We start from the raw sequence: 20799 nt of genomic DNA on the forward strand, positions 1-20799 counted from the left end.
CGGCGGGCGCGGCGCGGCGGAAGCGGCCCCGGCACAGACGGGCCCTGGCCGCGCCGCCGGCAGCTGCGCCCAGCCCGGGCACAAAGGCCGCCATGGCCGGCTACGTGCCGGGGCTGCTCCCGGCCAACCGGAGCCAGGAGAAGGAGTTCGTGCAGGCCTACGAGGACGTGCTGGAGCGCTACAAAGGTACCGAGCGCGCCGGGGCCGCGGCCGGGCCTGCAGCGCAGCGGGGCCGCCCCCGGGGCTCCCCCGGAGCCTTCCCGGAGCCTTCCCGGAGCCTTCCCGGTGTTCTCCCGGTGTTCTCCCGGTGTTCTCCCGGTGTTCTCCCGGTGCCCGTGCGCGCTGCGGGGCGGATGCTCCGGGGGCAGCATCCTCGGCTTGTCCCCGCGTGGGGTGCCCCGCTGCCGGTGTCCCCAGCGTGGGGACAGCTCTGAGCGTCCCCGGTGTCCCCTGCCCGCCGTGTCCCGTGTCCCTGCGTGGGCTCCCCGGGTGCCGCGGCTCCTGCGTGGGCTGCCCGCGGCTCAGCATCCCTGCCCGGGGCATGGGTGACAGCGCTGTCCCCAGCGCGGGGTGCCTGCCAGCCCTGCCTGCGCGCCCCACCTCCCCCGGGTGCCTTTCCCACGGTTTTGGGGTCCCCGTGTGCCTCCCCTGGGGTGCCCAGCATCCCGGCGGGCAGCACGGCATCCCCCATCCCTGTGCCCTCACCGCGGTGCCACCGGGGCTGTGGGGACCCCTCCGTGTCCCCAGAGCCCCCCGGTCCCTCTCTGGGGGACGAGGAGCCCAGGTGCTGGTACCGGCAGTGAGTGTGCAGTTTTGGTGTCATCCCCGGCAGCTGGGTGTGCGTTCCCATTCTTCTGCTGGTTATTATGATTTTTTTCCCCCCCTCCTCCCCGCTGCAGCGCTCGGCTTGTCCTGGAGCCCAGATTCCAGCCCCACAGGGCTCCCCGTGCTCCGTTTTGTGAGTTCAGCAGCCAAGGCTCTCTGAAATGCCGGGCTGAGAGCAGCCAGGGCTCGCAGTGCCTGCTTCCTTTTCCTTTTCTTTTCCTGCGGAAAAGGGGGAAGAATGGATTCCCTGGCCCCCTGATCCGGGGGTGCCACTCAAACATCCCAGAGGTGGGAGAGACGAGCAGGGAATAAAACCTCCTCGGGTGCCTTGGAAAGGCGCTGGGAAACGTGACCTGGGCTCCTCCAAGTACTTGACAAACTTTTTTATTAATAAAGAGCTGCTTTGATGTTCTTGGGTTCAGCGTGGAGACGCTGGCGTGGAAGGAGCTGCTGTTTGCATTGGGTTTGCTTTGTTCCAGGAGAAAAATGGAAATTCCAGGGCCTGTAATGCACTTGGTGCAGCTGGAGCACCCTTGGCACCTGGGCTCCCCTTGCCCGCTCCCTGCTCTGGCTGTCGGTGCCCTCCATGAGCAGTGGGTCCTTCTGGGAAGGAGTTTTGTAGGGAATACCTGGTTTTTGCACTGGGGTATGGTAGAAAGCTGGAAATACCCCGCTGGGTGTTGTCAGAGCTTGTTTGTGGTGTAGGGGAAATGAGTGTTTGTGCTCCATGAAAGCTTTTCTTTGCTTTTGAGCCTTTCTGAGCTCCCCAGCCCTCCTGGGGCATCCCCCAGCGCTGCAAGGGCCGAGTGGGAGCCCCAGTTTGGGTTGTTTGGCTTTGAGTTGGTGGATTTGTTGTCTCTTCCCTGTTATTCCCCGCTGCAGCTCCTGCAAACCGTTCGGTTTTTCCTGTCCAGAACAAGTTTTCCACTGGCTCATCCCCTCCCCCTCTTAATCCTGCAAAAACAGAGTTTTCCTGAGATGTGACTGCCGAGCAGAGGAGACCTGTGGTGCTCTTGTGGTGCCACCCCGGACCCGCCACGTCCAGGAGGGCAAGGAGGACGCTTGGCACTGCCAGAGCCAGGACTGCAAATGCATTTCTCTTAGACGGCACCACTAAATACCCTGAAAAAAAATCCCGATTTGAGCGGCGAGGCCTCTGCTGAGCGAGCCAGGACAGGTCCTGAGGGAGCGAGAGCGGCGCAGGAAGGGTCCCGGAGCAGTGCTGAGTTTCCCTGGCGAGCAGGAGCGGAGCAGCTGGCAGATGCCCGTGCCTCCTTCCCTCCCTCCTTGCTGAGAACACCCACCCTCGGCAGCGGGCGGCGCGTGCCGCAGCGCTGCGGCGTGGGCCCGCGGGTGCTCCCGCTCCCCGGCCTGCCCGGGGGAGGACGTTTGCATCAGCGCTGCGGGGGCACCCGCCTGCCGCGCCCCGCTGCCGAGGGGGTGTTCCGAGCGGAGGATGGGGCTAAAAGTGGGCATTTTGGGGGCATTTTGGGGGCGGTGGTGTCTCAGCGCCTCGCTGCTCTCGCGTCTTTCGGCGTGCTCGGGGTTGTCCTGTCTGGAGAACCCCAGTTCCCACATTCACAGGCCCCCAGTGCTGCCACCTTCGCCCGTGTGGCCCAGCGGGAGGCCAGCAGGCCAGCTCCCCGTGGGGATTCCAGCCCCTCTTGCCTCATCCCCGTGCCGTGGCACATGCCGGGACCTGCCGAGAATGACAGCGTCGGCGCGGGGGTGATGCTGCTGGTGGAGCTTTTTGGGCACCTCTCTTTTGGGGTCTGGGCTGACTCTGTCACCCTGATCCGAGGCCCCTCTCCATTGCCATGGCAGCCTCCTGTCGTGTTTTGGGGTGCTGACCCTCGGGTGGAAAGCGTGGCCCCGAGCCGAGCAGCCCCCGGCAGCTCAAGGGTGCCGGCGGCTCTGCCAAGCTCAGAGCACAGGTCATGCTTCCCCTGCTCTCAGTGCTGTAAACATTAACTAATCAATCCTGGTGAAATCCTTTCTTTCTCGTAATTAACTGGGCTTTTTGGGGGTTGGGGGTAGAACACCTGGAGCTGTGGCACCCCAAAACCTTTTCCCCGCTCCTGGCGCTGCCTCCGCCTGCTCCGTGGTGCCCGGCACGTGGCCTGGCTTGTTTGCACTGGGACAGCACAAGGTGGTTTGTCACCCTGGCTGAGTAAACTGCCTTCATTTAGGGAGGGAACAACCTCCCAAGGACTGGAGGAGACCTCAGGCTGGGCAGGAGAGGTGGGGGACCCTTGTATGAATCAGGCAGGGTTCATTCCCATTGGGACTGGAGCCTTCCTGGTGGTGGGTGGCATTCCTGGCCGTGCCCATCTCTGAAGAACCTCATTTTTTCCCACTTGTGGCTGGTGTTGTGCCGCTACAAAGGCACCTGGAGGTGTCTGAGGACTCGGAGGTGCCTTGTTGCTGGAGCCAAGCAGCTCTCGCGGGTGCAGCCGCCTCCTGGTGCCAGGGCTTGCTGGGAGAGCCATCCCACGGGGATAAACCTCTGCTGAGTGGGCTGCACGAGGCCTCCGCGGCCTGTGAGATCACTGCTGGGGCTGGTGACTCCTCACCGGGGGAGAGGAAGCCCTTCTTCCCCTTCATCCCTCGGGAGAAGGGCTGGCCAAGTTCTGCTTCTGGAGCGGAGAGTCCCTGGCTGGAGCAAGTGTGGGGGGAAGCTGGGCTGGGGGCCACGGGGTTTTCCAGCGTTGGGTGAATAACCCTGGCTTTGGGGGGGTTTGTGTGGCTCCTCTGGCATGGGGGGAGAGGAGCAGAGGCAGAAGGGGGCTCAGGGAGGTGGCAGGAGCCGGGGGCAGCCCTGGATGTCCGGGGTGGGTGCAAGGAGCTGCTTTGCTGGGTTTGTTTTGGCCAGCAGAGAAACGGGGCTGGTGGCATTGCAGGTGACAGGACCCACCCCGCCTGGCCTGGCTGGCTCTGTGTGGAGCCATCCCCGTGCCAAGGCCCCGTGGTGCCCCCCGGGCTGGGATTGCCTGGCACAGGGGCGTGAGCCTCCCCCCATCCCGCGGGCATCCCCGGCACCGGCGGAAGCCGCGGCGATGTCCTGGTGCCCTGCTGGTGACCCAGAACCGTGGCTGAGCCCTGCTCTCACAGCTCCTGCCGCTCTTGGCTGCTTCTCCTCCTCCCCACGTGGTGAGAAGATCCCCTGGGAGGGCAGGGGTGGGTGCGAGGTGGCCTCACCCTGTACCTGGCTGGCACCGGGCGCGAGCGCGGCTGTGCCGCGAGGCTTTGATCTCCTCTCAGCAGCCTTTGGAAAGGCTGGGGCTGTTCCCTGCCTGCCCTGCTCAGCTCTGCGTTCCCGTGGAGCCTTTTCCTTCCCGGCTCATGCTCCGGGGCGAGACTGGAGTCTTTGACCTCCGTCTGCTGGGTCTGAGCCAGCCTCCTTCCAGGCTGTGTCAGCTAAGTTTAGACTGCTCTGGACATACCCTGGCTGAAGCCAGTGGCAAGGAGCCTCCCAGAGGGAAGTAAAACAAGAGGTTTTATTTAAATTTGAAGTGTCTTAACACCGTTGTTTGAATACCCTGGTGATAAGTGCCTTTTTTATGGGTCTGGAATGGATAAATCCAGGCTGTGGGAGCAGCAGGGTGCTGCAGGTTCCAGTTCCTCCTGTCTTGCTGCAGGGAGAGGCTGTGCTGGAGCTGGGGGTGGGCAGAAGGAGCTGGTCTGTGCTGGGATCTCTGGGTCCAGCTCCAGACTCCTGCACAGAGGGGCTGTGAGCCCTGCTGGACCGTGTGGCTGGTTCCTGCACGGGGCAGTGTTTCTCTGCTGGCTGCAGCAGCGGGGCCAGCACAGCCGTGGGGTGGGTGGCAGGAGGATGCTCAGAGCAGCTGGGAGCAGCACAGGGAGGCCCTGGAAGGAACCTCACTCCCTGGGCTCCAATAATCCAGCCCTTCCCAATCCTCTCCGTGGCTCTGCCGTGCCCAGGGCTGTGGTTGTGTTTGTGGGTCCCAGGACGAGGGGGAAGAGATGAGAATCTTGACTCCGTGTTTTAGAAGGCTGATTTATTATATTATGAGATTTTATTATATTATATTAAAATGCTATACTAAAACTATACTAAAAAGAATAGAAAGAAAGGATCCATCAGAAGTCTCGAAAGGGAAGGAATAGAATGAATAACAAAACCTTGTGGCCACTCACAGCCCCGACACAGGTGGCTGTCATTGGTCATCAAGTAAAAACAATTTCACGTGCTGGGTAAACAGTTCTCCAAATCACGCTCCAAAGCAGCAAAACCTGGAGAAGCTGGAGCTTCCCGGCTTCTCAGGAGAAAAGATCCTGGCAAAAGGATTTTTCATAAAATCTGCCTGTGGCACAGGGCGTCTGTGCCGTGCTGGGGCCGGATCTTAGCAACGCCAGCTGAGGGTTCCAGGCAGGGGAGGGTTCCAGGCAGGTGAGGCAATCTCTGCCCTGGGGAGAGGCGGTGCTGCCACACCTGGGATGGGGCCAGCAGCGGGGCCACAGCTGGAGCTCTGACTGCTGGGGCTGGTCAGCCGTGCTGTGCCCCCGGGCAGTGGGTGAGCCCTGCCAGGTCCATGGGCAGGACCAGCAAACCGGCTCCTCTCCTCAGCCCTGCTTGCTCACACCTTTCCCACCCCATCCCCATTCCCATCCCCATCCCCATCCCATCCCATCCCCATCCCCATCCCATTATCCCATCCCCTCCCACCCCATCCCCTCCTATCCCATTCCATGGATCCCATTCCATGGATCCCCCCAGGGGTGGGAGCCAGCAGAGCCGGTGCTGTGGGAGCAGGGCTGGGGCAGGGAGCTGCTCTGCCCAGCACACCCCTCATCCCCGCTGGATGCTGTCCTTGAGATCTGCCTCTCCTTCCAGCCGCTCTTTCTCCGGGGAAACTCCAGATTTAATCTCTCAGCACTGCCCTGTCCGGGGGGTCTGGGGGGGTTAAACAGCCTCCAGCTTGCAGAGGGAAGCTGCCAAGGAAATTCCCTGCACGGAGGATGCTTGTGTTAATGAGCTGGGAAGTTTCACTTCCAAGTTCTTGCGGTGGGGTTTTGTGTGTCTGGATGGATCTCACCCGGCTGGGGGCCGGGCAGGGGATCCTCCATCCACGGGGATGTGGGGTGGGGCAGGAGGCTGAGGGATCAGGTTTGGGCTGTGTTTGGCCCTGGGCAGGGTGAAGTGAGTCCTGGGATGTGGTCTGAGTGTCCTGCTCGTGGGTCAGATAAGCCCAGGGGTTCCTGGAAGAGGGGGGCAGCGGGAGGGGGCTCCTGGCCAAGATGGTTCGGGAGATTCTGGGTGAGAAGCAGGATGCTGCTCCCGGCAGGATGGGCTGCAGCTCCCTGTGGCCCTCAGCTGCCAGCAGAGGTGGGACAGGTCTCCTGCAGCTCCTCTCCTGTCCCTGCAGCCGTGTCCTCTCCGTGCCTGGAGTGTCCCTTTGTCACCCAGTGTTTATCAGTGCTCTGAGCCAGCCAGCTCCGGGCGCTGCGAGGCCACAATTGTGTTTATTTTGTTGTTTTCCTGTGCGTGACAAGCCTGCATTTCCATTTTTCATTTCCTGTTGAGCCCTGCTTCCCTCCCCTGAGCCCAGCCTGCCCTGCCTGCCCTCCTCTGCTCAAATGAGTGGTTTTTTTTAATGATGCTGTTGAAGCTTTTCCAGCCTCCCACAGGTGATGAGTGCTGTGTTTTGCACCTCTGCAGCACCTGCGTGGGCTGTGTTCTCTCCCAGCTTCTGTTTTGCCCACCTTGAGCTCTGCTGGGAGCCTTTTCCCATTCCTCAAGCTCTGCTGGGACCCCTGCCCAGGTCGGGGGCGTAATCCTGGTGTGGCTGGGATTGCAACCAGCTCCTTCTCCAAATCTCTTGTCCTGCCCTTGCTCCTCCCAGCCACCCACCCCACTCCTGCACAGCCACCAAGCTGTGCCTTGATCCCAGTGGGATTTTTGTGTCCTGTCAGGCTGGGACTCATCTTGGTTTTTATTAATCGTTATTCGGGCCCGTGGTGGCCCTACAGAAATGCTTCTGCCAGCACCTTATTTTTCCCTGCAGGAAACTGTATACAAGGGCTGCCTTGGCTGGGAGATTCCAGCTGACCTTGGGCAGTTTTGCTCCTGGTAAATCCTGTGGGAGCGACTCCTTTCCGTGTGGGATGGGGTCGGGATATCTTCCCAGCCTGGTGGTCCCGCTCTGCCCACCAGCTAATGAGCATTAATTAGTGCCCCCATGCGCCACCCCGTGCTTCAGGCGTGTTCATTTGCCACCCCAGTGATGTTGGGGACAGCTGGTGTGGCCCTGGCTGTCCCTGTGACCCCGCTGGGGGCTCGCCAGGGCGGTGACAGTGCAGCCCTAAGGCTGTCCCTAAATAAATCCACCTGCACCCCAGGCGTGCCCAGGATCCATTCCCTGGCTCTGGCATCATCCTTGGCATGGCTTGAACGGCCCCATCCCCTCTCCTGGGGCTGCTGGGGTGTCCCAGCATCCCCCCAGCTCTGGGGTGACGGCGCTGGGGACATCAGTGGTGGCACAGGAGGTTTCAGGTGGCTCCAGATGCTGCTGCCTGGGGGGGATATTTCATCTTGGGGGATATTTCACCCTGGGGGAATATTTCACTTTTCGGGGATATTTCACCCTGGGAGGGATATTTCACCCTGGGGGATATTTCTTCCTGGGGGGGATATTTCATCCTGGGGGGGATATTTCACCCTGGGGGATATTTCAGCTGTTTGGGATGCTTCTCGTTCCTGCTGGGAGGGCAGTTGCTGTGCTGGGAGATCTGGGATTCCTGGATGTTTCGGGAGTGGGGGCTGCCCTGGCTCCCCCCCAGTCTCCGAGTGCTGGTGGAGCCAGCTGGAGCGATCCTCCCTCCTCCAGGAATTCCTGGCGTTCCCGGCAGAGGGGAGAGGAGCTGGGATGCTTGGGGATGGGATCTGGTGGCGTCAGACCCGCTTGCCATTAACCCCCTCGGGGCTGGAGGAGGGAGGTGTCCTTCTCCCCATCCAGGCAGGGTTTGGGGGAGCTCAGAGGCTTCTGGGGTGAATTCCCCCATCTCCCTCCTCCTGCTGTCATTTTGCTGCCTGCTTGCCGTGTCCAGTGGCCATCCTGGAGGGGTTGGGCTCTGCCCTTTGCCAGGAAGGGAAGGGTGGGGATAAATCAGGTGGGATCTCACTGTCCCCCCGTGATGGGCTCAGCTCTCCGTGCCTCTTTGGGAGTGTTGGAGAGGAAGGACCTGATGTCCCCTCATGTCCCCTCCTCGGGGCTGTTCCCACCCTTCCTTCTCACAACCCCTTTGTCAGCAAGGATCAGGATTTTTTTTTTCCCCTTTTTTTTTCCTTCCTTTAGAGGAAAATTCCATTGTGCTATTTTTAGTGGTGACAACTTGGCTTCTCCCAACAACTTTGATTCCGCTGCCGGCGCTGCCGGCGGGCGCGGGGGGATGGCTGGGAATGGCCCAGGGATGCCAGGGATGCAGAGGGCACCAGGCACCTCCAGCTCCTAAATCCAGCCTCTTCATATGGCCACTCCCTGGTGGAGATGGATGGATCAGCTCCTGGATCAGCTCCTCGCTGGAGCTGAGGATGTCACCTCCATGCCCCGGGGTGCAGAGGGTGCTGGGGTAACCCAAATGTGGAGGAGGCACCTCAGCACTGCCCCTCTTTCCAACTGGGAGCTCCCTGAGGGAATTTTGGCTCCCTGGTTCCCAGCTGTCACGGGCACAAGCAGCAACTGGGCCTGCTGGGTTTGCTGTGCTCACCATGCAAAGTGATACCCCGGTGTGTGTCTGTCCCTGGAGAAGTGTCTGTCTGTCCTGGAGCTGTGGAGGAGGTGGACACAGGGTTGCTTCCATGATTATTTTGGTTTTGTTTGTATTTTTATGGATAATTTGCCATGGGATGTGATTTGCTCTGGGGATGCATCTCCCAAACAGTGAAGGAGCCAGGGATTCAAGTGCCCGTGGATGAAGGAATCTCCCTGCTACCCTGAGTTTCAGGGAGCTTCTCCCCTGGTTTTTGGGGTGTGATTTGTCTCCTGCAGCACATCCTTGCTCTGTTTCTCTCCCCTTCCTGTGGCAAAGCTCAGATGCTGTGTGGGAGCCCAGGCAGGATGATCCTGCACCGGGTGGTGGGTCTTGCTCAATCTGCTGGGATCTTTCCAGAGAGGGAATGGGGAGAGCAGGATCCACCTCCACGACAGCACGTTTCAACACTACTGATGATGATGATATTATAATTATCATTGTCATTATTGTCTTTATTATTTGATTGAACAGAAGTCCTGGTCTGTGCCTGGTGGACACCAGTCCTGCTGAAGGGCAGCAATGAGCAGGTCGGGCACTTGGATCGCTCTGGGCTGGTTCCCGCTGCCAAAAATTCCTTTAAAACCAGCAAATCTCCTTTTCAGCTTTTTCAGTAAGCCCCTTGCAGCCAGGGCGAGGCGAGCATGTGGCAAGTGTCGGGGGGCAGAGACAGGAGGGATCTGCTCCCCATCTGCTCCTGGGCCTCACCTGGCCCATTTTTCCTAACATTTTATGGCACTTTTCTGATGGCTTCTCCCAGACTGTCAGCCTGGTGTCAGTCCCCAGGGTGGCTTTTCCCACAAGGATGGGAGCCCATCTGCCCCTGCCTGCGTTTTCCTCGCCTTAAATCCCATTGGTTTTTTCCCTTTCCCCTCCCAATTCCCTCGAACACGCTCCTTGCTGGAAATATCCCCAGGACATACAATCCCTGAAAGCCCCGGCGTGGAGGGGTGGGATGAGGGATGCCGGGGGGCCCTGGTGGTTCAGGGCAGTTGCTGGGCTCATTTGCAAAAAGGGGGGTGGCCTCAGCCCTGGGAGGCTTTCATCAAATAAGGAAACACTGCCAGTGGTCAAAGGGCGACGGAGAGGAGTCCAGCAGGAATGCTGAGCTGGGGACAGTGGCTGGAGCTGCTGGGTGCCCCGATGCCACCCAGCTGAGCAGGGCGGGTGTGTTCGGCTGGAAGATGAACTTGGAGAAGTACAAGAAGTTCCTGGATGGACTCGGCACCCTGAGAGGTATTTGTGCCCCGTGGCAGGGGGAGGCTGAGCAGATGGGTGCCACCATCTGTCATCGATCCCCGATCAGGCGGATCCGGCGCTCGCGGCACGGCCAGGAGGAGCTGCCGGGGAGGGGTGCTGCTTCCAGGCCTTCACTTCCCTCTTTTGTCCTCTTCTTGGGTTTGGAGCTGGGCACAAAGGAGCACAAGAACAGCTGGGGGAGGAATTGAGCTCAGATTCCTGCTCTGGGGGAGAGCAGGCTGCTGTCCCCACGGGCTCTGCTGGGCGCGTTTGCGCCGCGTGGCTGCGGGTGCGCGGTGGCACCCGGCTGCACATTGCTGTTTTCCCACTTCCCTTCTTTCTAAAGCTCTTTCTCAGCGCTCTGCCCTCTCCTGCCTCTCAGGCTGTCCCTGGAGAGCCAGCTGGGACACCCGATCGTGCTGGGCTGGCCCCTGGCAGGTGGCTGGAGGCACGCAGCCGTTGTCCCACTGTCACAAGCAGCGAGCCGGGGCTGCGGGAGAGCAGCTCGGCTTACCTGGTGCTCTGAGAATGCTTTTTCTCCCCTTTCTTTCTCGATTTTTTTTATCCTCCCTACTGTCAGAGGAGCTTTTTCCTCTGGAATTCCCAGTCAGCCTCATCCTGCTGCAGGAGTTCTGCTAGAAGGAGAGGAGAGGAGAGCAGAGGGCACCTGGAATGCCATCGCCTGTCATCAACAATGCTGTCATTGACTTGCCCCTTTTTACAGCAAGGCCTCGGCTGGGCTTTACCAGCTGATCCCGTTGTATAACAAAGGTGAATCAATTCCATGTTTAATTTAGCAGGGAGCCAAGGGAGTTGTCACCAGCGGGCTGGCAGTGTCCCCACCCTCCCGTGCTGCCACCGCTGCTGCGAAGGGTTAATCCCACAGCTCTGTGCTGACAGCTGCCCTGAGTTATCGAGTCTGGGAGGAATATAATTCACTTTCTTGTGCTGCCGTGGTGTCCATCATACATTTTTCCTGAGCCTCGCTGCAGCTGGCACTGGGAATCAATGTGAAAGGAGCCCTGAGCTGCCGTGTGCTGGCTGGGAGTGCCAGGGTGGTGGCTGGCTCTGGCCCTTCCACCTCCAGCCCCTTGGCAGCCGCAGCAGGGATGGGTGCTGGCTTTGGGTGTGGGGTTGGGGTGCCATTGAGCCCCACTCTGTGTTTTGGGGCTGCTGCAGAAGCTCTCCCAGGGAGTTTTCCAGCCCTGTTTCCAGCTGCAGCTCGGCGAGTTCCCGTCGTGCCCGCGAGAGCGAGGTGCAGGGAGCCAAGATGACATTATTAATCGTGTTTACAAGGTGACTGCCTGCAGGAGCTGAGCTGGCAGCCTTCCCCTCTCCAGGTGCTGCCCAGAGCTCAGCCAGGAGTGTTGGCTCCCACATCCCAGAGCTCGTGGCACTTTCCGTTCCCGCGAGCCCGGAACAAGGACGTGGAAACGCGGGTGGCACGGCCCTGAGAAGCCCAGTCTGTGGGTTTTGGTCTGTTTTGCTGCCTCTAGACCCAGTTATGACGACTTTGTCTGTCACCAGCTGTGTTTGCCATAGCCCTTTGTGGCTTTAATTCAATGGGGTGGAGGCTGGAGGTGTCCAGCCTGGTCTGGTGGAAGGGGTTCCTGCCCGTGGGGGTGAAATGGCCTTTAAGGTCCCTTCCAACCAAACCAGTCTGGGATTCTGTGCTTGGAGGAGGCCAAACACTGCTTGAACCAGCACAGTTTGAGCCCTTCCACACTGCTGGGGGGCTTCCCAGTGCATCCAAGCACAAAAGGGGTGCCCACAGGGAATGTTTGGCTCCGTGGTGCTCTCTGGCGTGGGGATGCTGTGCCGTGCATCCTGCTGTCCCTGTTTGCCATTGCCATGGATCTAAGTGTGCTCCCAGCACTGAGAACAGCCAGCCCAGCCTGCCCTTGAGCTACAGGGTTGGCCAGAGCTGGAGGAAAACAAGGTTTTATTGCTGGAGAGGTTTCTTTTCCCTTCTCCCCCCTCATGTCTATTCATCTCCCCGGGGAGGTGGAGGCAGCAGCGGATATTGGAGCTGGGAGTGTTTCATATGTAAATGCTCGTGTGTGTAAGTCCAGGCCCCTGACCCCCGGCTCCGTGCCAGCATCCATCCCTGTCAGCCCTCCAAGGGGCTTGGAGAGCATCCCAGTGCCCCCAGCTGGGATGGGGCTGGGGGGCCCTGCCAGATCCCTGTCTCCATGCTGGGGACAAAGGATGCTGCTCCAGGGGGACCCTGCCCCGGTGGGTGTGGGGTCACCCAGACTTTCCACACAGTTTCCATCTTGAGTTTCCCGGGGCAGCGTCGGTCACGGCCCCGAGATGACCAGATCCTTTGGGCTTGGCTGAGGAAACCCATTAGATTACAAATTTATTGCTGGGTTAATTTTACCAGCAAGCACGAGGCCGGCTGGTTTCGCTTTCTGAGGAGTTTTGTTGTTTACTTGGTAGCCGGCTCAAACCTGGCATCTCCTCGGCCCTGTCCGTGCACTGCCAGCTAATCTGGCTCCATCTGACCTTGGAGCTGCCACGTGCTTTCCCCAGGGGAAGCGGGCTCAGATTTTCCCCTGTGACCAAGGAGTGGGTCCATGCTTGTTCCTGTCCCCTCACCGTGGCTCATGTGCCCGCAGTGAGGAATTTTGCAGCTCCGCTGAGTTTCTGCTGTTCAAAAGGAGGGATTTGGGTGTTAGGTGCTGGCTCTGCTGCCTGAGGGATGTGTGGGGTCAGAGCAGGAGGCAGGAGCAGCATCCTGCCCTGCTGTGTGCTGTGGTGCTGGAGTGGTGCCACAGCCTGTCCCCTTGTCACTGTTTGCCTTCGTCCCATCATGTGGTGGTTCCGCGAGGAGCAGACGGGGCCGCCCAAGGTGGCCGGGTGTGATAAGAGATCCAGGGCCAACATCTTCCCTGGGTGGAGGCCCTGGTGAGTTTTGGCTCCTCCAGCATGAGTTCTGCCAGCCCTGTGTCCTTGTGAAGAGGAGGATGGGGCTGGTGTCTCCTGGGAGAGGGTGGGGGACACGTCCAGCACGGCCACCCGGTGTCCCCTGGGCAGCCCTGCCAGGCAGGGACACTCACGGGCTGTGCCCTTACTGAGGATCTCTGCTGATTTACAGCTTTCCCACCACTGCTTTGTGGTGCCAGGGATGGTTTTGGCCCCAGAAAGGTCCGGCTCAGCCCTGCTGAGGGAATCTGCTGGGCTTGGGCCAGGCTGGAGGGGTCCGGCGGATCCGGGGCTTGAACGGAGCGGCCAGAGCAGTGTTAGCAACTGGATTATTTCATTTGCTTTTTAACAGGGATTAAGTTTCTCTGCAGGAGAGCAGGTCTCTAGGGAACAGAAGTTTTGGGCTCCTGCCTCCCCCCTTTTTTTTAATCCTACATTTCTCTGTGCTGCTGCACGCCAAGGCCAACTGGCCGGGAGCTGGCGGGAGCAGCTGGGATGAAGCATCACTGCAGGGCACAGCACAGCCATGAGCTGGGGTGTGACCGAGGTTGGAAGGACCAGAACCAGGTCCTGGGTGCTTTGTGGGGGCAGCTGTGGGTGCTGTGCTCCTCAGACCCCCCTCCAGAGGCAGGGTGCTGGGGCTGGCTGGCAGAGCAAGCCGCCGCTCCTTCTCCCGCCCGGCGTTAATCAGGTTTCACACTGCTTAGTTTGGGACAGCTAATGAGATCAGGGCTCAAGGTTGCTGCCTGCCTCCATCTGCAGAGGAAGAGGAGGGAATCGGCTGCTTCCTTGTCTTTGACCTCCATTTCTCAGAGGAGGCTTTGCACATCTCCATCTCCACCATCGCCATCCTCGTGTTGGCAGCGTGGCCGGGGTGGGGAACCCTGAGCTGCCTTTTGGGGCACACCTGGGGAGCTGCAGGCAGAAAAAAGGGGGGACCCACAACTTCCTAACAGCACCTTGGGCAGTGACCTCTGTGCTTTATTTGTGGGCAGCAGCACGAGTTCAGCAGAGCTGGTGGCCATACCCAGGGGACAGCCCAGCCCTGACCCCCCTGGCCCCAACGCCCCCATTGTGTGGAGCCTGTGCAAACACAGCAGCCCCCAAACAAAGCTCAGCCAGTTCCCACTAGCCCAACATTTCCCTGTTTCCCCCGCTGCCAAGCAGCCTCTGCTTGGCGTTGGAATAACGAGCCTCTCTGCCGAGACACCGGCCCTTTTGTTAGCTGGCAGAAAAGGAGTTTTGATGCCGGCCATCCCTCCGCCCCCGGCTTCCCTGCTCCCTAAGCCGCTGCTGTGGGAAGTGCAAAGCTTGGACTCGAGCTGCCGGGGATGATCCCAGTGCCTCCACTCCCATCCAGCTCCCCACGGCTCTCCCTGGGCTTGGCGAGCAGCTCTGCAGCCCCAGCACAGCGGGGTCTGCCTCTCACTTTGTTTTTGGGGGATTTTCCCAGCATTCAGCGTGCTCCTGGTGCTGCTGTGCAGGCAGCAGGAGCAGGATTTGGGATTTGGGTTGCTCTCCTGTGCCTCTCCCCTCTGCCTGGGTTTCTATCAAATCTCCTGCTGGGGGGTTTTTTGGGGTTTGTTTTCATGGCTTTCTCCCTGCTCTGCCGGGGTGTGCTGGGAATTCTGGAGCGGGTGTTTATCCAGAGGCTCTGTGGAGGTGTCCCCGTGGCCGGAGGGGCAGGGAGGGACCCAGAGATGGCATCGCCTTCCTCCCCCAGCCTGGGAAAGGAGCCACCTCTCGTGTCAGCACAGGCCCCTGGGAAGGCGTGCAGACGTGTGTGGTGTGTCCTCTTGCACGTGGGTGTGCGAGCAAGCCTTCCTCTGCCCAGGGCTGGGGGTGCTCCCTCCCGAAGAGCAGTGCTGTTTGCTGCCGGGAGACCTTTGTTCTTTCCCTTTGCTGTTCTTTCCCTTTGCATCCCCATCCTCACCTCTCCCCTCTCACCCAGCGTTTCCCAGTGCATCCAGGCTGGCTCCAGTCTCTCCGTTCAGCTTTGACCTGTGCCCCCAGTGCCTGTCCCTGTTCCCTCCTGCCCTGCCCGTGCAGGACCATGCCCCCAGTCCGTGCCAGCTCCAGGGGTTCGGTGCTTTCCGGGGTGGCGTGGCCGTGAATTTCGTGGCATCACTCATCGAGCAGGCGCTGCCAGCGTCCTCGGAGGGGTGACGAGCCACGGGAGCCTTCCCAGAAGTGGGAAGCGATGAAATAATGCCTGGGCTGCTGTGTCAGCAGAATCCCAGCAGCCTTGGAGGGTGGATGGAGGGAGGTTTGTCATGCTGGTGAGCTCACCCCCCTCCAGCGTGACGCTCGCTCCCGGGCTCAGGGAGGGTTCCAAAGGCCAGGCAGTGCTGGGAAGAGTCGGAATGAGATGTGTCCAGGCTGGCTTTGTGGGCAGGGATCAGTGTCAGGGGCACAGGGAGCTGGGGTCACTCTGGGGGATGCATGGAGGGGTGGAAGTGCTGCTGGCTCTGGATGCCCCAGGAGCGGTGCTGAATCTGGGGCACCAAAAAGTGAGCCCCAGCAAGGAAAGGAAGGTGATGCCTTGGGAATGCCAACTGCTCTTCCTGCAGGAAATGTGGGAGCCTCTTCCTGATCCTGCTGTGCAGGGAGCAGTCTCCTCTTGAGTTATTTTTGAGGTTCTGGAGGCCCTGGGTTCTCCTCTTGGCTCTGTCCATCTCACCAGAGCTGGTCCCTTTGGGTGGCCCCCGTTGGGATGTCACATTCCTGTAGACCCCATGAGTGCTGGTGTGCTGGGGGATTTGCCCTCCAGCCTGGCAGCAGGAGTTCATGCTGCTGGGGAATGATGAAGTCGTGAGCAGGTGGCTGTCCAGCTCAGCTGTGCAGGATGAAAGCCACAGGAATGATGTTTGCTTCCAGCCTTGCCTGGAACCTCCTTATCCCTGCCCTGCACCTTCACACCCCACAGCAAGGGGGGCTTTCCCACGTCCCCCCCAGTGCAGCATTGCCAGCCCTGCTGTGGGAAGGGAAGTCTTGTCTTTTTTAAAAGATATTATTCTAATTTTGGTGCCCAGACGTCTGCTGGAAAAGGGAACATCTCTGTTCTTATCACCAGAGCTTCCTTTTGCTCAGTTCTGATTTTACCACTGATGGTGCCTGGGGAGGGTTCCAAGGTTTCCTCCCAGCCCCTTCTCTCTCCCCTTGTTTTGCTGACCTTTGGAAGCTCCTCTGTGAGACATTTGCAGGCAAATATTGACTTGTGCTGCCCTCACGGTGCAGACTGGGGGGGCTGGTGCAGACAACCCCCAGCCCTGGCTGGGATGGAGCTGCTCTGGTTAATCCAGATGAACCCCAGCTCGAGCTCCCACTATTCCTGTGTAAATGAGGAGGGATAATCAGAGCCAAAATCCCTATTTGCACAAACCCCTGTGTTTGGGACCTCGGTTTTCCAGCGCCACAGGAGCTTTGCTGTCTGACACTTTCCACAATCCCAATTTTTGTCACACTGCAGTTGGGTGCCGATGCCCAAGGGCCGCACGGGACCCCCGCGGGCTTTTCCCCATCCATCCCAGCAGGAATGTGGCCGCCGGGGGATGATGAAAGCCAGAAGGAAGCGCTGAAGGTGGGGAATGTGCCCGCTGTGCCAGCAGCCGGCTGTGCCCGCACACGCTCGGGCACGGGGTGATTCACCGGCAGCAGGAGGGGACGGGGCGCTGGGGCCGAGCAGCGTCGGGAGCTGTGGCCTGCCTCGTTCCACCTTGTTTTTAATAGCCCGGCTCAGAAGAAACGTCATCTTTGTTCTGGCTTCCCTTTCCCAAGGCTGCTGGCGCCGCGGGCAGGGTGGAGCGGGGCTCCGCACCCCGGCAGGCGCTGCCCGTGCTTGCCGGCACTGCGGGGTGCCCTGGCACGTGCGGCAGCCAGGGATGTGTCTTGCTGAGCTGTCTGTCTGTCTGTCTGTCCGCAGCTGCCTTTGCTGTGGTTTGCCAGGAGGGCGTGATGCTGTGGAGGAGCAGTGATGGGAAGGGGGATGATCTCAGCTGGGCATGTGCTCCGTGCCCTGGTGAAGGGCTGGGAGCTGTGTTTGTTCCAGCCCTGTGCCCCCGTGGAAGCCCAGACAGACTCCTGGACCCACCAGCCCCTGGGTGAGGCTGTCTTTCATTTACCAGATGATCCAAAACCTGGGCTCTCCTTCCCCTCCTGGCTGATTTTCAGCACTGCCATAGCTGACTGAGGTTTGCTCCTAAAGCTCCCAGAAAGGAGGGAGAAAACAACAGAAAGGGGAAAAGCTTCGCTGAGGAAGCACGGCAGGAAACCTGGCTCCTGTCCTGCAGTCATGAGCTTGTGTGTGCTCAGCACTGCTGCTGGGCAGGCCCTTTAGCTGCTGTGGGAACCGGGGTGCCACGTGGGCACGGTGGGGTGACCCTGCTGGCCCTTTGGGGCAGAGCAACCCTCCAGGGCGCTCCCAGCTGCTCCCATGTCCAGTTTTTCCTGCTGCAGGCAATGGGGGGGCTTTGCTGGGCTAGGCTGGGGGGCACTGGCAGCACCCTCACCCACCCGGGCACATGGGGGTGCAGGCAGAGCTCCGGAGCCATGCTTCCTGCTGGCTCAGTGCTGCCGGGTGCCAGCTCTGCCTCTGCCACAGCCATGCCCACTGCAGCGTTTCCACAGTGCCACCTGGCTGCCACCTCCCCGCGCTGGGACACGCAGCCCTGCCCCGAGCTCACGGGCCTTTTGCTGCCTTCTGCGAGGCCACAGCAGCCAGGGGGTGAAGGAGCACCCCAGAGGCTTTGCCCGCAGCGATGCCAGGGTGCCTCCGTGCCCTGAGTGGTGCCAGCACACGGGGCTGTGCCCGGCTGCTGTGTGGCGCTGCCCGGCAGCTCCTCCGGTCATATAAGGAGATGGCAGAGCCGGGAGCTGAGCTGGGAGCTGATCCCTGTCGCCTGAGCATTACTCACTGGGGAGGCACATGCAGGGGGGAGGAACAGCCCGGGACACCCAAAGCTTGGCATGACTCAGCTGCGGGCAGGAGCAGAGGGGCTCAGGATCCACGTCCCCCCAGCTGCCCCGTGGGGTACCCTGTGGGGAACCCTAAACCCAGCTGGGGGCAGTGCTGGGGTCTCACCGTTCTGGGTGGTGCAAAGTGCTGCCCAGAGCAGCCTGTGGAACAAAGGGGGTGCCCTGCAAGGTGGGGACCCCGCTCAGGGAGGGCAGGGCCTCTCCCCTCCCCAGATTCCTGCGCGGGCGGGAGATGGGTCCTCTCCCCCCCCTTTCCTTTCTGGGCAAAGCCGCCTTGCAAGGAACTAAAAATGAGCTGTTTGTGTTTTGGGTGCTCGGGGTGGTTGCCATGGCAGGCGGGGGGGTGTGGGGGCTGGTGGCTGCATCCGGGGCTGGGTGGTCCCCAGAGCCTGGCAGAGTCATCTCAAAACCCCACGTTGGCTCCTGACACCCCGGGTCAGCCCCCTCCTTCCTGCCCTGTCAGCTTCCTGCAGTGGGGAAAGGAAAGTGGGGTGATGGTGTTAAAGTGAGCTGGAGGAATTTGGGATCACAGGAATCCCCAGGGTGCCTTGATGCAGCAGAGGGATGTATTGATATAAATATATATTTATATAAATATATTCAAAAGTTGGCCTTGGTGATTCTTGTGGGTCTTTTCCAAGTCAGGGCATTCTACGATTCCATCAAATTCTATTTATATGCATAAAAAGAAATCAAAACATATATTTACATACAATTATATATATTTTAAGAATTTATTTCACCCAAAGCCTTCTCCAGCTGGAGCAGCTGGCAGCACTCAGTGCATTTTATCAATCCCTCTGTGCAGGAAACACCCAGGAAGCCCAAGAGCAGCTGAGCCCCCATGGCTGCAGCTGGGTGAGGGGACTGGGGAACCAGCTCCTGCCTCCTGCACCCTTCTGCTCTGGCACATCCCAGCTCCAGCACGTCACCAGCTCCCCTCTGCCTTGCAGGAGGCTCTTTGCCCCTCTCAGGTTGGACCACGGGCCCATTTATGGTGGCCTCGTGCCTGCCTCGTGGTGGGTCATTCCTGCTGCAGCTTTAACAGAAAGCAGACGTCTTTGGAGGAAAACTATGCCAGGATATTTTTCATCCAGGCAGGGATGGAGCTCTGGAGAATATATTGCAACAGCGCCGAGCCCCGGGGTAATTCTGTATTTTGTATCATCCATCTCGTGGTCCCAAAAGATGTGGGGGCTGCAGGAACCCCAGGGAACGGTGCAATCGTAGGATCATGGGATGGCTGGATGGAAGGACCTTAAAGATCATCTCATTCCATCCCCCCTGCCATGGGCAGGGACACCTTCCACCATCCCAGGCTGCTCCAAGCCCTGTCCAGCCTGGCCTTGGACACTGCCAGGGATCCAGGGGCAGCCACAGCTGCTCTGGGCACCCTGTGCCAGGCTTTGGAATGTTTCAGACACTGTTTGGGTCTATCAGGTTTTGCTTGATATGGTTTTCTTTGTGTGCCTGACTAGCTGGTGGCTGTTGGGTTTGGGGAACTGCTCGGGGTTGTAAACATAACATAAATTTCTGTTTGCACCTGGATGAAATCCTGGGGTTTCCCAAGTGTGGAGCAGGAGTTGTGCGATGGCATCTGATGCTGCATCTCCTGGTCAGTAAATCCTGAGCTGGGATTCCTGCCTCTCCCACCAGTAAATCCTGAGCCAGGCTGATGCTCTGCAGCTCTGCTCTGTGCCCCCCTCACCTGAGCAGCTCCCCTGAGCCCCAGCAGAACAACCCCCTCTTGTCTGAGCCCTGGCGAGACAGAACCAGCGAGAAACGCGCCTTTAATTCCCTGCAACCTCTGTCCAAGAGCCGCTTTCTCCCCTGGAGCCGGCAGTGCTGTGAGGGCTGTGGGATCAATCCAGGCTTTGTGGGAGCCCCCCAGCCCGTTGCCTTGTGGTTACGAGGGCGGAGGGGCCGGGCTGCTCTCGGTTTCCCCGCGCCGTTCCTGGCACCGCCGGCAGCGGAAGCGTTTCCGAACAGAACCGAAACCCCGAGTAACACCCAACACCACGGTGCAAACCGTTAGTAAACGGGGCTGGGCTGCACGGTCTGCAGTGCTGGGGGCAGGCAGGACACCCAGCCACGGGAAGGGTGGGGAGGTGCACAAAGCTCTGGTCTTGGAGCGTCTTTTGGGGTGTTTCCTCACAGTGGGGTGACCTTACATTATTAGAGCATCCAGGGAGGGTGATGGGGATATGCTTGTGGTCCTCAACACCCAGAAGGCCAAATTTTGTCACTGTTGCTTTCAGCCCCTTGCTGGGCAGTTTCCTGCGGGCAGGCACTGCTGGCTCCATCCCGAGTACCCCGGGAGCCCCTGGAAGCGCTGCCTCCTTGGCACCTCCGGCTGCCTGCTGGCAGGGGACGCTGCTGACTGTCACCCGTCGGCGGGAGGGTGACACTGAGCTTTTCTGCCTGTCCCAAACCCCCCCGTGAGTTCGGGGACGTTGTGGCCGTGCCTCCCCGGCAGCTGCCGCCGCCGATATCCCCTGGGCTGCGGCTCCTTCCCGGCGGGGCTGGGAATGGATATTGAGGAGATGACGTCTCTCCCCACCAAGCGGGGAAGGGAAGGAGGGGGGGGGAAAGGAGGACGAAGTTTGGCCGCGAGAGCTCCGAGGAAAGATGTTTGAGGCGGCCTGACGCTCGCTTTTCTCCCTTTACCCGCCCCCTCTTGGAGCTCCCAAATCTCCCAGTCCCCAAGCCCTGCCAGCTCCGGGGACGCCGCAGGACGCGGCCAGCTGCGGGCAGAGGCGCACGCAGGAAGTTTTGGAAGTTTCTGCAGGCAGCGGCTCAGCCCCCATCCATCCGTCTGTCCATCCATCCATCCCCTCACCCTCCCGGCAATGCCGGGCTCCAGCAGGAGAAGGAAAGTCGGAGCCAGGCTTGGGATGAAGGGCCGGGAATAGGAAGCGATGCCTCTCTCCGAGAGCTCCTATCTGCCACCCGCTGCCTTTGTCCTGAGCCACGTCCTGGGCATCGCCGGCGTCCTGTACTGGAGGAGCCGGAGCAGGGAAGGTAGGGCAGGGATTGTGGGGGTGCCGGGGGGGCACGGAGCGC

General features: G+C 60.2%; 1 protein-coding gene across 20 annotated transcripts in view; it reads left to right on the forward strand.

The window, feature by feature from the left end:
- MACF1 (microtubule actin crosslinking factor 1) overlaps nucleotides 1-20799 on the forward strand; it is a 138369-nt gene that overhangs the window by 6183 nt on the left and 111387 nt on the right. The window contains exon 1 of one of the 20 annotated variants that reach the window (XM_039733491.1): nucleotides 30-186. The exons of 17 other annotated variants lie outside the window; for them this stretch is intronic. In XM_039733491.1, coding sequence (XP_039589425.1) covers nucleotides 93-186 — 94 coding nt within the window. In that variant the 5' untranslated portion in view covers nucleotides 30-92. Of the gene's footprint in view, nucleotides 1-29; nucleotides 187-20271; nucleotides 20758-20799 lie in introns of those variants that run through there. 2 more of the 20 variants (XM_039733489.1, XM_039733492.1) reach the window with 2 other exon arrangements.

Source organism: Passer montanus, unplaced genomic scaffold, assembly GCF_014805655.1.
Source record: "Passer montanus isolate IOZ18808 unplaced genomic scaffold, ASM1480565v1 scaffold89, whole genome shotgun sequence".
Taxonomy (NCBI): domain Eukaryota; kingdom Metazoa; phylum Chordata; class Aves; order Passeriformes; family Passeridae; genus Passer; species Passer montanus.